Source organism: Lathyrus oleraceus, chromosome 1 (assembly GCF_024323335.1).
Source record: "Lathyrus oleraceus cultivar Zhongwan6 chromosome 1, CAAS_Psat_ZW6_1.0, whole genome shotgun sequence".
In the NCBI taxonomy this organism is placed as follows: Eukaryota; Viridiplantae; Streptophyta; class Magnoliopsida; order Fabales; family Fabaceae; genus Lathyrus; species Lathyrus oleraceus.
Window position 1 is genome coordinate 208,675,038 of NC_066579.1, and position 16,252 is coordinate 208,691,289.

At 39.0% G+C, this 16,252-nt stretch overlaps 1 protein-coding gene across 1 annotated transcript; it reads right to left on the minus strand.

The window, feature by feature from the left end:
• Positions 1 to 2,727: 2,727 nt before the first annotated feature.
• On the minus strand, positions 2,728 to 3,152 carry LOC127100243 (histone H3.2). The gene has a single exon (XM_051037431.1). The coding sequence runs from the start codon at positions 3,127 to 3,129 to the stop codon at positions 2,728 to 2,730; it is 402 nt and encodes a 133-aa protein (XP_050893388.1). The 5' UTR covers positions 3,130 to 3,152.
• Between the last annotated feature and the right edge of the window lie 13,100 nt (positions 3,153 to 16,252).

Below are 16,252 nucleotides of genomic sequence, written 5' to 3' on the forward strand. Positions count from 1 at the left end.
CCAAAACAGATGAGGAGTGGATGCATACCACACATCGAACGGATTTATAAATCTACATTCGGAAAAGCTCATTTATCTCTACTCAACAATCGTGGCCGAAACATTGTTTTGTATCACTTAAGACAAGATACCTTTCGTTTAAGAAAAAGGTTTTCGATTAATCGCACGGCGGCGAGAAAAGAGTTTGATTGATTGGATTTATTTTGAGTGATGGCGAGAACTTGGATGAGCGAGATATACATCTCGAATCCTAGCCTCAGGAGTGCACGGTATACACCATGTTCCATTTCCATCTTTATTGAAAAAGGTTAAGATAGAAATTAGGTATTTTGGAATTTGATTGAGAAAAGGTTTGAAGAAACCACATTGACAATTTTAGACGATGGCGAGAACTTGGATGAGCGAGATATACATCTTGAATCCTAGCCTCAGGAGTGCACGGTATACACCATGTTCCATTTCCACCTTTATTAAAAAAAGTGTTAAATAAGAATTAGGTATTTTGAGTTTTGAGTTTTGTTGTGAAAATGACTTGACCCTAGATCGAGTATTGATGGACGTTTAAGAGAAATTTGAATGAGTGTTTGAGAGAGCAAAGTGGATAAATTTAGGTGATGGCGAGAGCTAGGATTGGCGAGATATACATCTCGAATCCTAGTCTCAGGAGTGCGTGGTATACACCACGTTCCACTTCCATCTTTATTGAAAAAGTCTTGACTATGAATTAATATTTTTTGAGTTTTTATCAGGAAAAATGGCTTGACATTAAATCAAGCGTTTGATGAAAGTTTGAAAAATAAGTGGAATAGAATTGGAGGGAGAAATGAATTGACTTGTTTATTGAGAAAATACTCGACGTTGGATCGAGTCATATTTTTGGATTTTTGGAAGTGGTTGATTTTATTCTTGTGTTAGTATTTAACTAAATAGTCAAACAAATAAAGAAATAAAACAGTACAAGATTATTACACATCAGGGGAATGGGGTACATTTTGTCAAATGGGGATTCAAAATCATGAAATAATTAAATCGGGCCCAAACAACAAATAATGCAAAAGTATGAGTGTAAGTGCAAGAGAACTGACTCATTGTAAGAAAGCCCAAGAGTAAGCTATGTGAGGTTGATGGCGATGCTTAAAAGCAATCGACTTACAAGGGTATGAAAATGGGCTCGACATTGAATCGAGAAAAGTGTGATTTTAATAGTCTAAAATGGTTTTGAATGGATGATGAAATTAAAAGAAAGCAAACAGGTGTTATTAAACAATAATGAAACTATGAGTATAATAAAAACATACACATAAAAAAAATGCTAAAAGAAATAAAATGCTAAAAGAAAAAAAAATGTTACATATGTGGGTATTGAACCCACTCCACTAAAGACTACAAAACTACCATTTCTCCACTAAGCCAATTATGATTAGTTGTTGTCTTAATGCTAATTTGGACAAATAAACCAAGATAGATTAAAAATTAGAATTAAGATAAAAACTAATATAAAAAAAACAAGTCTGTTGGACTACCAAAACTAAAAACAAAAAAAGAAAAGAAATCAAACCCAGCCGCCTGGCTGTTGGATTCTAGAGGCTGATTGATTGGGAATACTAAAATACTATACTAATACACTAGTAAATGAAAACATTATTAAATGAAAACCTAGGAAGTTTAAACGTAAAAAAAAAACTAATGGTTTCAATGTTGTTCTACTAAAGAAATAAAAAGGAAAAAAAAAGGAAACCAAAAAAAGAGAAAATGAAAAACACTGTAATCACAAAACCAAAAGAGTCATCGTCCTCAATCTCCCTCAATCTCACATTTCTCTCACCAGAACCCTCTTTCAATCGCGTCTCTCTCTCCTATCAAACCTAGACCTCGCACCTCCCTTTCTCAACCTAAACATAAAAAACATGGTTTCCAGTAGAGAAGCGAATAGGACGGCTCACCTTCGGTGGTGACGGTGAGCTTAATCTTCTTCTCTCTGCTAGGTTCTTCCCGCCGTCCACAAAATCAAACTTTGCTTCCGAAAGGTTAGTTTTTTCCTTTGATGAATTTTAGGGTTTCTTGTTTATGGTCGCCTCCTAGGTTTTCCGTCCCCCTCACACTGATTCGCTCTCTCCTATTTATCTCTGCAGCTTAGGGTTTTCAGTTTGGTATGGAGTTCAAAAGAGTATCTCTGCAAACTACTTTTGATGTGCTCAGAATCGGATTGGTCTCTTTGATGCTAAATTCGAAAATGGTATCCTGAACTCGTGCTTTCTTCTTCGTTTTTTGTCTTAATGCCAATTTGGAATTTTTGAAATTTTAATTGTCTTGCCAATTGCTTTGTGTTACTGCAGTGAAAAAATATTGAAGATTCAAAGGCGGTTTCGGTTTAGGTTCAATAGTCTGTTATTGACGTTTGGGTTCAATTGCGTACAGGTTTTGTTTGGACTTGTTGCTGCGGATTGTTGGTTGTTGCTACTGATGTTGAAGAATCTTTAGCCAACTCCGTCTGAGCATTCTCTTTGATTGTCAAAACTTGTAAGTAGGCATTGTCTTCTGAAGCTACCTTGGTCTTTCTCTTCTTACAAACTTCATTCTTCTTCATTTCTTTCCGCTGCAGGTTTGTCAAGTTGGGAATTCTGTAAGTAACACCTGATATTGTTCTCCTGTTTGAGTTTGTGGTTGATACCCAAGGCAGATTTGGGTACGCACCGGATCCTCCGAATTTCACATCTGCAGCGAGCCCTAGTTTGATATTAGAAAAATCAATGGTTGAAGCTTCAACTTTCGACTGTTCTGATGCATCTTTTCCCCTGAGGTTTGTGCTGCTTCGAACAAACCAACAAGGTAAGCTTCAACAGCTTCTTGTAGAGCAGAAACAGCGCTGCTTTGGAATTGGAGATCAGTTTTGAAATCCTGAGTGATTTCCCTCACTAGCCGCTGGAATGGAAGCTTCCTTATAAGAAGCTCAGTGCTCTTCTGGTACTTCCTGATTTCTCTAAGAGCAACAGTTCCTGGCCTGAATCTGTGTGGCTTCTTCACTCCTCCAGTTGCCGGTGCTGATTTCCGAGCAGCTTTTGTTGCTAACTGCTTCCTTGGTGCTTTGCCTCCGGTGGATTTGCGTGCTGTTTGCTTAGTACGAGCCATTGCAATTTGAATTGAATAGAGATTGATTACTTTCTGGTAATGGAAACTTCCAAGCTTGTCTTGCCTAATCACTTAAAGCATGGTTTTAAACAAAAATGTAACATGGTTTTGAATTTTCTTATTGTGCTTTGCAGGACTCTGTTGAATGAAAGCATTCGCAAAACGGTGATACTTCTCAGCAAACCTTGTAAATGTAACAGCACCATCCGGCTTTCACTGTAAGTCTCCAAAAATTTTCCACTTATTATTTTTTTGTATTTGTCCAAAAATGGAAAAATAATAGAAAGTGTACATAGAAACCCAACTTGAAGACAGTGAATTATCAAATCCAGATTCACTTTATTTTCCAATTTTCCATTCTCTATCCCTCATGAGTCTCACTAATCTATCAATTATGTTTATCTGTCTTATATGTAGAAAATGGTGCGAATCCGGACTCCAAACATTAGTGAGTTGTTGAAGAAGAGACGGCATAGAAATCAGACAGCTCAAATTGTAACAACAGTAGGACTATATGAGAAGTCAATTATGAGGCGATCCATTATCATAGTAATCGATTTTGCTTCCTGTAGGTTATTCAAGGCAGTAGCAGCATAGTCACAACAACGATGTCAAACTTCACTTTCCTTATAACAGGAAAATCCCCTCCAAATAATGCCTAGCATGTCCAACAGCATATAGCATCCTGTTTTCATTGAATTGTACCAATCTCTTGCCGAGAAAAGGTTTGTGACAGGCAGGGCAGTTTCCAGCACCCTCTTCCAATTTTCATGATTATCCCTGTTATGACGAGCTGTGGCATTATCCGATTTGATGGAAAAATTTGTTGTGTTAATTTCATCTGTTGTTGATACTTGCAGGACGTACGTCATGCCGGGTTGAATTTCAGCCGAGGTTACTAGCGTTGCAAAGTCTGTTGTAGGAATTTGGGGAAGCAACTATAACGCTTTTCCATGCTGTTTTGGACGTGTCGGTAATGCGGACGGATTCAACAACTAGAAGCTGACATATCACCTCCATAAGATGCATCAACAACGATGGAATGATACAACAGTAGATGTATGGGAATAGCAGTGCCATTTCGCCACAGTTGTGCCACCTTTTTTATTAATTTCACAAGAATACCGTACTTTGCAATATCATTTATTTTTCTTTTCAAGAACGGATAATCCCTTGTAACAATAATACTTCTGTGCTTTCTCTATTTACAAAGTCTGCATCTTGCATATACAATTGCATTTTCTCACAGAAGGATTCTAATAGGTGTAGCAGTTTTCATTTATGGCACTTGTAGCACTGCTTTGAATTCCATCATGAAAAATAAAGAACTCTGTTTATGCTTGCAAACTCAATACGACCTCTAGAACGTGGCTGCTGCGAAATCTCTGATTGTCATTTTTATCACATTAGAATCTGGTGTTAATTGTGAAGCATGTTGCTATTCTACAGGAAGTCCTTTCACGAGAAATTTCTCAAGCACATGGCATGACAGGAAATAAATATTTGTGCTATCACGTGCAATGTAAAATCTTTCTCCAATTCCCTCCTTATCAACTAATGTAAAGGAACTATTTGCGAGTGGCAACAGTGGCAAGCCAAAGAGTGTATCAAGCTGCATGGACTCTTGCAAGTCACGTAACAATACTCAAGAGTCAAAATCAATGCATCCCTGTCCATAAATTCACGCTTCCTTCTGATTAACAAAGTCTTTAATAGCTTAGGTTTTAGAAAATGCAACGATGGACATATTTCCATAAACTTTTCTAAAAGTGACTTCTTTGGCTCTTCAAGGAAAATGACCATAGACAGGAGTAACAACGTTTTCAGGGAGGTACAAGTTCTAGTCTGACCGCTTTCTTCCATCCCCTTCAAAATCTTCGAGTGGATGTGGAGGTAAACTAGCAATTTGACAAATGTTAGGAGAAACTACACCATCACCCTCCATCTCTTGACTATTAAGTAGGTGGATAGATTCATGACCAGATGAAATGGTCATGAGGAGGAAAGAAAATGCATGATCGATAGAGAAGTTTCAGGGTCAAAATCAGGGTATGACAATATTTAATTAAAGGCCTAATTAAATATGTTATTGATACTTATATTTTCATGTAGATTACCATGACAACAAACACCTCTAATAACATTTTGCGATCAATCCTTGACAAGGAAAAATTGTCTGGGACAAATTTTCTGGATTGACACCGAAATCTGAGGATTGTCCTCAAACATGATAGAAAGATGTATGTCTTGGAGAAACTTGTTCCTGAAGAGGAACCTCCTGCTTCTGCACCTAAGGCAAAAAGAGATGCTTATAAGAAGCATGTCGATGATGCCAATGAAACTGCTTGTCTCATGCTAGCTACCATGAATTCAGAATTGCAAAAGCAACTTGAGAACATGGCAGCGTTCGATATGATCACACACCAGAAGATGCTTTATCAAGAGCAAGCAAGGCATGAAAGGTTTGAAGTTTCAAAAGCCCTTTTTCAAGGTAAGTTAGCTGAGGGAGCCCCTGTAGGTCCCCATGTGCTCAAGATGATTGGGTATGTGGAAAACCTTGAGAGGTTGGATTTTCCCCTCAGAAAGGAACTTGCGACTGAGTTTATCTTCCAATCGTTGCCAGATAGATTCAGTCAATTTGTCCTTAATTTCAATATGAATGATATTGACAAATCTCTTCCTGAACTGCTAGCCATGTTAAGAATTGTTGAGCAGAATCTGAAGTCAAAAGGGAAGTCCATTCTGATGATCGGAAATGGAAAGAGACAGAACAAAAGACCCACCAAGCAGGGTGATAAAGGGAAAGGCAAGGAAGTTGCCAAACCCAAACCCATTGTTGCTGCTTTGAAGCCTAGTGGAGGCATATCAAAGGAAGCCACCTGCTTCCATTGCGGTAAGACCGGACACTGGAAGAGAAACTGGCCAAAGTACCTGGAAGATAAGAAGAATGGAGTAGAGACTTCAACTTCACGTATTTTTGTTATTGAAATTAATTTATCTACTTCTGCATCATGGGTATTAGATACTGGATGTGGTTCTCACATTTTTACCAATGTGCAGGGGCTAAAAAGGAGTAGAGATTTGGCAAAAGGTGAAGTTGACCTACGAGTTGGCAATGGAGCAAAGGTTGCTGCTTTAGCAATAGGAACTTATGTATTGACTTTACCTAGTGGCTTAATAATTCAGTTAGAGAATTGTTATTATGTACCTGCAATTAGCAGGAATATTTTTTTCGTTTCTTGTTTGGACAGGTTTGGTTTTTCATTTATAATAAAGAACAATTGTTGCTCAATTTATTTGAATGATATATTCTATGCTACTGCACAAATGAACAATGGACTATATGTCCTTGATCTTGAAATGCCTATTTATAACATTAATACTAAAAGGATGAAACCTAATGAGTTAAATCCAACTTACCTTTGACATTGCCGATTAATAAATGAGAAACACATTTCCAAACTCCATAAAGATGGACTCTTTGACTCTTTTGATTATGAATCATATGAGACATGCAGGTCTTGTTTAATTGGAAAGATGAAAAAGTCTCCATTCAAAGGATAAGGTGAAAGAGCTAATGATCTTTTGGCCCTCATACATATTGATGTATGTGGACCACTTAACATACCAGCCAGAGAAGATTTTCAGTACTTTATCACATTTATTGATGATTTCAGTAGATATGATTATGTGTATTTAATGAAACACAAATCAGAGTCCTTTGAAAAGTTCAAGGAATTCGAGAATGAAGTACAAAACCAACTAGGTAAGAATATTACAACTCTTCAATCAGATCGAGGTGGTGAGTATTTAAGCCTAGAGTTTGATGACCATCTGAAAGAGTGTGGGATCCTATCCCAACTTACTCCTCCCGGAACACCCCAATGGAATGGTGTATCTGAGAGAAGAAATCGAACCCTGTTAGACATGGTCCGATCCATGATGAGTCACGCCGATCTTCCAAACTCCTTTTGGGGACATGCACTATTGACAGCGGCTTACACACTTAACCGTGTTCCATCCAAAAAGGTTGAGAAGACACCATATGAGATATGGAGTGGTAAGAAACCATATATGTCTTACATGAAGATTTGGGGTTGCGAAGTTTATGTGAAACGACAAACTTCAACTAAACTTGAGCCCAAATCTGACAAATGCTTATTTGTGGGGTATCCTAAAGAAACAAGAGGATATTACTTCTATAATCCATCTGAGGACAAAGTGTTTGTCGCTCGAACTGGAGTTTTCCTAGAAAAGGATTTTATTTCCAAAGGAATCAGTGGGAGGAAAGTAAAGCTTGAAGAAATTCAAGAATCACAAAGCATTGATACACCTATGGAGGAATTAGAGCAGGAAACACAAGTAGTTGTGGAAGAGCAACCTACTCAAGTAGAACAAGACCATTGTAGGTCAAGCAGGATACGTCACCTACCTGAGAGATATGGATATCTCATAACTGACCAAGGTGATGTATTACTCATGGATCAAGATGAGCATGTGACCTACCAAGAGGCCATAACTGGTCCCCGAGTCTGAGAAGTGGCTAGAAGCCATGAAATCTGAAATGGGTTCCATGTACACAAACCAAGTTTGGACCTTGGTAGAGCCTCTTGTAGGAGTTAACCCTATAGGATGCAAGTGGGTCTTCAAAAAGAAGACTGACATGGATGGTAAGGTACATACCTATAAGGCAAGACTGGTTGCAAAAGGATATAAACAAATTCATGGGGTTGACTATGATGAAACCTTTTCACCAGTTGCAATGCTTAAATCTGTTCGGATTTTACTTGCTATCACTGCATATCATGATTATGAAATATGGCAGATGGATGTCAAAACTGCTTTCCTTAATGGGAATCTTCTTGAGGATGTGTACATGACACAACCTGAAGGATTTGACATACCAGAAGAAGCCCAAATGATATGTAAGTTACAGAGATCAATCTATGGATTGAAGCAAGCTTCCAGAAGCTGGAATCTTCGTTTTGATGAAACAGTAAAATAATATGGATTCATCAAGAACGAAGATGAGCCTTGTGTCTACAAGAAGGTTAGTGAGAGCATGGTTGTTTTCCTAGTATTATATGTAGATGACATATTACTCATTGGAAACGATGTCCCTACCCTGCAACAAGTAAAGTCTTGGTTGGGGAAATGCTTTTCTATGAAGGACCTAGGTGAAGCAGCCTATATATTAGGAATCATAATCTATAGAGATAGATCACAAAAACTACTTGGCCTAAATCAGAGTACGTACATAGACAAAGTGTTGAGACGCTTTAATATGCATGATTCCAAGAAAGGATTCATACCTATGCAACATGGCTTGTGTCTATCAAAAACACAATCCCCTTCAACTAAGGAAGAAAGGGATCGCATGAATAAGATTCCATATGCATCTGCAATAGGATCTATCATGTATGCCATGTTATGTACTCGACCAGATGTCTCGTATGCTTTAGGTGCAACGAGTAGGTACCAATCTGATCCTGGTGATGCTCATTGGGTAGCTGTCAAGAATATCCTTAAGTATTTGAGAAGGACTAAGGACTCATTCTTGATATGGAGGTCAGGAAGAGCTGGCTGTAACTGGATACACCGATGCTAGCTTCCAGACAGATAAGGATGACTTTAGATCGCAATCTGGTTATGTGTTTTGCTTAAACGGTGGCGCTGTGAGCTGGAAAAGTTCAAAGCAAGATATAGTTGATGATTCTACAACTGAGGCCGAGTATATTGCTGCCTCAAGTGCAGCAAAGCAAGCTGTTTGGATCAAAAAAATTATTAGTGAACTTGGCATAGTTCCTAGCATTGTGGATCCCATTGTTCTCTATTGTGATAACAATGGTGCTATCGCACAAGCTAAGGTGCCTAGATCTCACCAACGATCCAAACACATACTTAGGCGTTATCACCTCATTCGAGAGATAATAGATAGAGGAGATGTGAAAATATGCAGGGTACCTACTGTAGCACCTCAAATTTGCACCTATCATTGTACATACATTTTCATATTAGGTCATAGCATATCATGGTCCATTGCATAGCATTGCATTGCCCCTTTTGCCTCAAGTGCAAGCCAATTAAGGAATTAGGTCAAACTGATCAGGAGATCAGTCAACCAAGCAAGCAAGTGCATTTCTCAAAGAGCCAAGGCCCTAGGGTTGGTCCAACAAGTTCACATGACTTGGGGGTCCATTTGAAGTGTTTTGGTCAAGGATTGGATGTTCAGAAGTCATCAGTTCATGCACAGTCAGGCAAAAGACCTAGACAGTCAACAGTCAGTCAAAGCAGTGGATGGTGGCCATTCTTGTGGAATTTGGGCACCATGCTCATTAATCAAGGGTTCATATGTCTTGGGACATCATTTGAAGTCAAGTTCTCAAGGAATTAGGGTTTGGAATTCATCAGAAGAGGTTCAGTCATCCAAAACCCTAGAAAAGTCAACTGTTGGTCAACTGTTCATTTAATCAGTAATTTGATGATGGAAATTGGTTTGAGAGGGCTTATTCATGTCCATATAGGCCTCATACATCATGTCAAACACCATCATGGAAGAATTTGAAGCCAAATCAGAAATTTCCCAAAATGGAAACTGGACCTATAACTGAAACTTACCAAAAATGGAAAGTCTTGATCCTCAAACTTACATCATGATACAAGCTTCAAATGAATTTTTGCCCAACATGAAAGTTGAAGATCTTGTTCTCCCATTTCCAAAAAGTCCAAGAACTCTTAATTCCCATGTGTGGTTGGCAAGTTATGATCGAATCGATTTCAGAAAATCTTGAACTTCAAAAGGCCATATCTCTCAAACCATTTGGCCAATTTGGGTGGGGTTTTTTCCTACAAGTCACATTTGATCCCCTCTTTCCAAAAATATAAATTTCATACACCAAAACCTTGCCAATCAAAATGGCATTTTTGAACCTAGCATATGTGAAATTCAAGTTTGACCAATGGTTGACTTTTTGAATTATGCATTTTTAACACTTGGGGCCAATTGGAACTTGCTTGGAATGTTATTTGCAGCATGTACAAAGGCAAATTCGTGCAAGTACCTACACCCATCACATAGCCATGCCTAATTGCTTGAAAATGGGAAGAAAAGTACAATTTGCAACCACCATATCCCACATATCCATGAGCCATGCCTTGTACCACAAAAACAGCAGAGTTTACTCATCATTTTCTGTAAAAGGAGAACACTAAGGGCAGCCACATTAAACAGCAAGAATTTTCTGTTCTCTCATTCTCTCAAGCTTCATTTTTGGCCATTTATCAAAATCTGTCACAAACTTCCAAAGGACCAAGCCTTGCCTTGCCAAAAACACCATCCAAGCATCATTTTGAACTGATTTGCAACATCATTTTCCATCTGTAACAGCCTTTGCGTGACTGTTTTTCTTCACCTTCCATCCATGACAGTCCAAGTGTGAGGCCATTCCAAGCTGTTGCAAGTTAAAGCACCTACACCATTCATCATTAGGAGGGTTTTAAAGTAACTGTTTCAAGCCAAACACACGAAAAAGCAACAGAATCACGACTGTTCTCCAAATTTGGCCAGGTATCGAATCTCTCATTTTCCAAAACCATGATATACATTAAATAGATCTCCTTGCCATGAGTATTTTGAGCTTTGAGTCACTTGATTTGGTTGAGTATTTGTGAAGTTATGAGGTTTTAAAGTTTGACACTTGAATATGTTTTTGCTTGGTTTTCTCTTGATAGCACGAATTGATGTTAATGGTTGTGGGATTATTAATGTGTGTGCTTAGATGAACATGTTGATATATTGGTTGTCAACTTTGGTGCAATTTTTGTGTTACTGGAATTTGTTGCTTTGAATGTATAAATACTGCATATTTTTCTGCAACATGAATGCTGGAAACTTTCTTTTTACTGTTGCCTAGCCGTGTAGATCCATAAGGGTTTGTTGTTTGCTGCGCATGGTGTTTCATGAAGAAGCACAATGATTGGTTGTGCGCCTGGCCCATGCTGAAACGCCACTGGGCCCACCATTTTTTTTCATTTTAACAAAGCGTTGGCCTGCTTGTGTTTTCATAAAACACTTCATGTGTTCCTTTTCTTTTGCCACGCAAGCGGTACTGTTATCCTTTTAATTCCAAAAATTTTTCTCTTAATTCATTTCCAAAAATTGCTACAGTATGGTCAGGCATTAGTTACCGTAACATTGGTGTTAGCTACAGCTTATGTGCCGCACGTGATGGCCTAGGATTGAGTTTGATTTGCCTGTTTTTACTGCCATAAATTGCCTTGCCTTGTTTCCAAATAAATGCCAAAAGGCCTGGGGCGAGGGGGATTCGAACCCCAGACCTTTGCCTCAAAGCTTCAAATACCAAGTGTTTTACCACTGGGGCGCAATGCCAATTCATTTATTTAACGCCTTCTATAAAATATGTATTAAAAAGGAGCGCTGAGTTTTGTTTTTTCAGCAAAGCCCACCGCCACCTAGGATTAATGGGTGGCTGTGTTTTTTTTCTCTTTTTAATTCCTAATCCACTTTAATTCATTTAAATAAATTCATTTCAATAATTATTTCACTTTGTCCCACAAACTTGCAAAAATCATAACTTATTTATTTCAAATCCAAATTTCATGGGAATTTTTGTGTGGTGTTCATCTCCATCTCTAGTTTTTTATCACATTTTTTTCCAGAATTTTTGGATGATTGGTTTTTAATTGGTGCTAGGGTTTGTGACATGTGACCAATTTTTGTACACTTTGCCAAAACATTTGTGAAATGATGATACTTTATCCAATGGCTCCCAAATTTTTTGTGCTTAAACTAGACACACTCATGGTGATTTTGGTGTAGAGTTTGTGAATTTATCATTGCTGGTTTGTGAGATATGATTTTTTGAATTAGGGTGTGACAATTTGTGTCACACCATTGATGTCCAACTTCATGATTTTCATTACCATGCTTCTTGACCTCCAATTGATCTGATTTTTTGCATGAACCTACTCTTGTATGTCTAGTTTACATGTGAATTTTCTTGGAATTATTTGTGGCATTTCCTAATTGTTTGAGATTTTCTCCCCTGATTAGTCATATGTTGACCTTGTGTGATACATGTTCCCATTTCATTTGTGAAATTCTCATACTTTATTAGATGGACATGAAATTTTACATGAGATAACTAGACATCCTCATCTTTGCCATGGTTTTAGTCCCATTCATTTATCATACACCATCTCTGATTTATGATTTTTCTAAGTGGATGCATGTTTGGTTGACTTCTATGAGCATGTTTAAAATGGCTTTGACTTTCTGATTTTCATTGACTGCCTTCCACTTGTCCAAATGAGATGAAATTTGACATGCTTACCATGCTGTGGGTTGTGATTGATCATGATTTATTTGGTGATTTTTGGAGATGTTTAAGATTGGTTTTGATGCAAGTCTTGCTGTTGACTTCTATGAGCTTCTAAATGCCATGTTTTGACCTAATTTGTTCATGAAATGATGATAGTGATTGATATGAATGTGAACCCAATTGTTTTTGTTTCTTGATTGTTTGAACATGATTTTGGATACTTAACCCTTGCTGTTTTGACTTTCTCATTCATTTTTGACCCTAGGCTTGTCCTAGTGGTCCCGTTACTCACCTTTGAGCTTGTGCTTTCAGGTTGACCAACAAATGGCCATTGAGACCAATTCTTTTGATTGAGCTTGCTTAAAAATCATTGCCTAACTTGTTTGTTTTGTAGGTGGCTTGGCTCACATGCCTTAAGCCTTGTGCCTTGCACATCCAGTTGCTCCTGATTAACTGTTGATATCTGTTTCATTTGCTTTGTTTTGAAGTTACATACTAACATCTGTTTGACTGTTTCAGGTGCTTTTAGTTGCTTAGTTCCTTGTGAACTTGTTGCTTTGCTTTGCTTGTATAAGCAATTTGCATTGAGGTATGCTTCTAATCTTCATGTAGTCTGGAAGACCTGGCCTGTTACTTGGCCAGGCAACTGTCTGAAGTCCTCCTTAAGAGGCAATGTTTGTGTATGTTTAATTTTGTCCTTGCATAGAGTCAAAGTCCTCCTAAGTGAAGAGGCAATTGGCATAACCCAAGGGATATGCAACCTATCCCCTGCTATTCAGTGTGTCATCTGCTTTGCTCACACCACCGTGTTGATGCATTGTAGATACAAACCCAAGATCTTGTGCAATTGCACAGTTGAGTCAGTTTCAAATGTGTAGAAGGGTTCCCACTTTCTGGACCCACACATTCTTGTCTTAAGCTCTCCCAGGCCAGGGATAAGAGCTGTGAAGTCTTATCTTCACTCACCTTTCATCTGCTTCACCTTAGTCTCTCAATGGCAAGGTTAAGAGCACATTCACCCAGTTCCAGAGGTTTGTTTGTTGAGGTTGATATGACCCCTTGACTAAAACCTAACCCTTGTTTGAGCCACTTGTGTGTATATAGTGTGTGCTATCTGTGCTTGTAGGATTGTTTGACTTGCTTCCTGTGCAAGTTAGGATTGTTTGACTTGCTTCCTGTGCAAGTTAGGATTGTTTGACTTGCTTCCTGTGCAAGTTAGGATTAGTTTAGACTTGCTTCCTGTGCGAGTTAGGTTTTGCTTGGCTTGCTTCCTGTGCAAGTTAAGTGTGTGTATGGCTTGCTCCCTGTGCAAGTCATGATTAGGATAGGCTGGCTCCCTGTGCCAGTTAGCTAGAAACCTTAACTTAGGGACGAATTTGCATGATAACATCTAGGCTCGAGTCGTAGTCTCCCTAGTTGTGTCTCCCTCTGTTATCTGGTTAGGCTAGTCCTTTATCCCTCTGTAGGGGAACTACATCGCCCTGATCTTCATACCAGATGAAGTATGTAGGCAGGAGATTGAGCTGATCTCTCCGGGCGCCCTTTTTCTTTTTTGTGTGTGTTGTTTGACAGTTGCTAGGCTCGAGTGCCTGACTCCTTAGCAATTTGTTGTCTGTCTGTTTGAGTGTGTGCTTGACAGTTATAGGCTCGAGTCCCCGACTCCCTATTAACTTGTTGTGTTGTTGTGTGCTTGGAGGCCGATGTAAGTCCATCGAGTGGCATTTGGGTTCCAGTGTGCGTGTGCTTGGTTCGGATGCTGATGTAAGCCCAGTGATTGGCATTCAGGCTCCATGTTTGCCTTCTTGTGTGTGTTTTGGTTCGGATGCTGATGTAAGTCCAGTGATTGGCATTCGGGCTCCACGTTTGCCTTTGCCTGTGTTTGTTTGTGCGCGTGTCAGCCGAGCTACGAATGCTCTGATTCTTCTCTCGTCCGAGAAGATACGTATGCATAGGATGCGATATCCTAGCGAGCATGTGTCGTTTCCCCAGTCCGAACTACTTCGACTCTGATGTCTATGCCTGATAGACTAAGTAGGCCCAGGATGCGACATCCTGCCGAGTCAGTTTCAGTCAGTTTCTTGCGTTTCTTTCAGCCAGTGTGTGTGAGTATTTGAGCAGTGTTTAGCAACCAATTTTCCTTTCTTTTGTGCGTGGATCCCGTAGAGTACTACGGATGCGTAGGGGTGCTAATACCTTCCCTTCGCATAACCGACTCCCGAACCCATTCTCTTTGGTCGCGAGACCATGTTCTTTCCTAGGTTTACTCTGAGCGTTTCCTTTCCCTCTTTTGGGATAAATAACGCACGGTGGCGGCTCTGTTGTTCTTGTTTTCCCGCCGGTTTTTCGCGTGATGCGACACCTACACTTGGCAATATTGCTGACCCACTGACAAAGCCTCCTGCACAGCAGAAGCATGATGGCCATACTAGATCTATGGGCATTAGGGGTATGCCTGATGACTCTAGTGCTAGTGGGAGATTGTTGGTGTAAGCCCTAGAGGCCAATACTTTTGGTACTTGTATTGAATTATTTATTAATAATAAAAGGCTTTTTTCTTTATTATGTTTGTTTAATAAAGTCCCTAGAATAGTTAGTCCGTTTAATGTATCAAGTGTGACTTAATCATGAGATCACATTAAACACAAGGGCACTATTCTTAAAGTATTTGTAGCCGAGCTTTATTGTGAAGTGGGATAACATTAAAGCATTAAGACTATTATGTATATAGACTGATGATCACATCTTATAGATCATGGATAAGGAATTATCAAGTCTTAAACAAATGTATGAATATTAAGAGTAATATTTATACTGGATTGACCCGCTATGAGAATACTATATAGAATGTTATGCAGAGTGTCATAAGTTATTCTCATGGTGATAATGGTGTATACCACCCTTCGACCTGAAACCACTATGGACCCTAGATGTAGAGTCGAGTGCCTTATTGTTGATCAAACATTGTCCGTAACTGGATGACCATAAAGACAGTTGATGGGTACTCCGCGAAGCATGCTAAGGGACATGAGTGACCTAGATGGAATTTGCCCATCCTGCGTAACAGGATAAATGTCTATGGGCCCATATTGAACTGGACAAGGATGACACGGTTTATGCCTTGTGTTCAATATAGACATAAGGGTAAAAGGGTAATTGTACACATAAGTATTATCATAAAAGGATTTGTCAGATCACGTGACATTTTCGTGTCTTGGATAGCAGTGATGTGTTGCTAGATACTGCTCACTGTTTATTATGTTAAATACGTGATTTAATATAATTGTCAATGCCGCGAAAACCTACAGGGTCACACATAAAAGGAGGGATTGATGAGAGATAGAGTAACTAAGGAATACCGTAATGTACGGTGCACTTAAGTGAATTGTAGAACATCGTAAGGTACGGTGTACTTAAGTAGAATACGAAATATGGTAAGGTACCACGCGCTTAAGTGATTTTGGCATATTATAAGATATGGGCCACATACACTTGAGTGGGCTTTTTAGCTTACAACCCATACAAGTGGTTCTATAAATAGAACTCTTGTGTAGAAGCATTTGTGCAGTTCCAATTTTGTTTCTCTCTCTCTCTCTCAGTCAAAGCCTTCATTCGTAGCAGCTAGCATTGAGATTGAAGAAATTTGTTCGTGTGGACTGAGTAGAGGCGTTGTCATCGTTCAACGTTCGTGATCGCTCCGTAGATCTGCATTAAAGGTTACAATCGCCACAAGAGGTAACGATTCTATCACTGATCATGCCCATTCGTAAGGATCAATAAAGGAG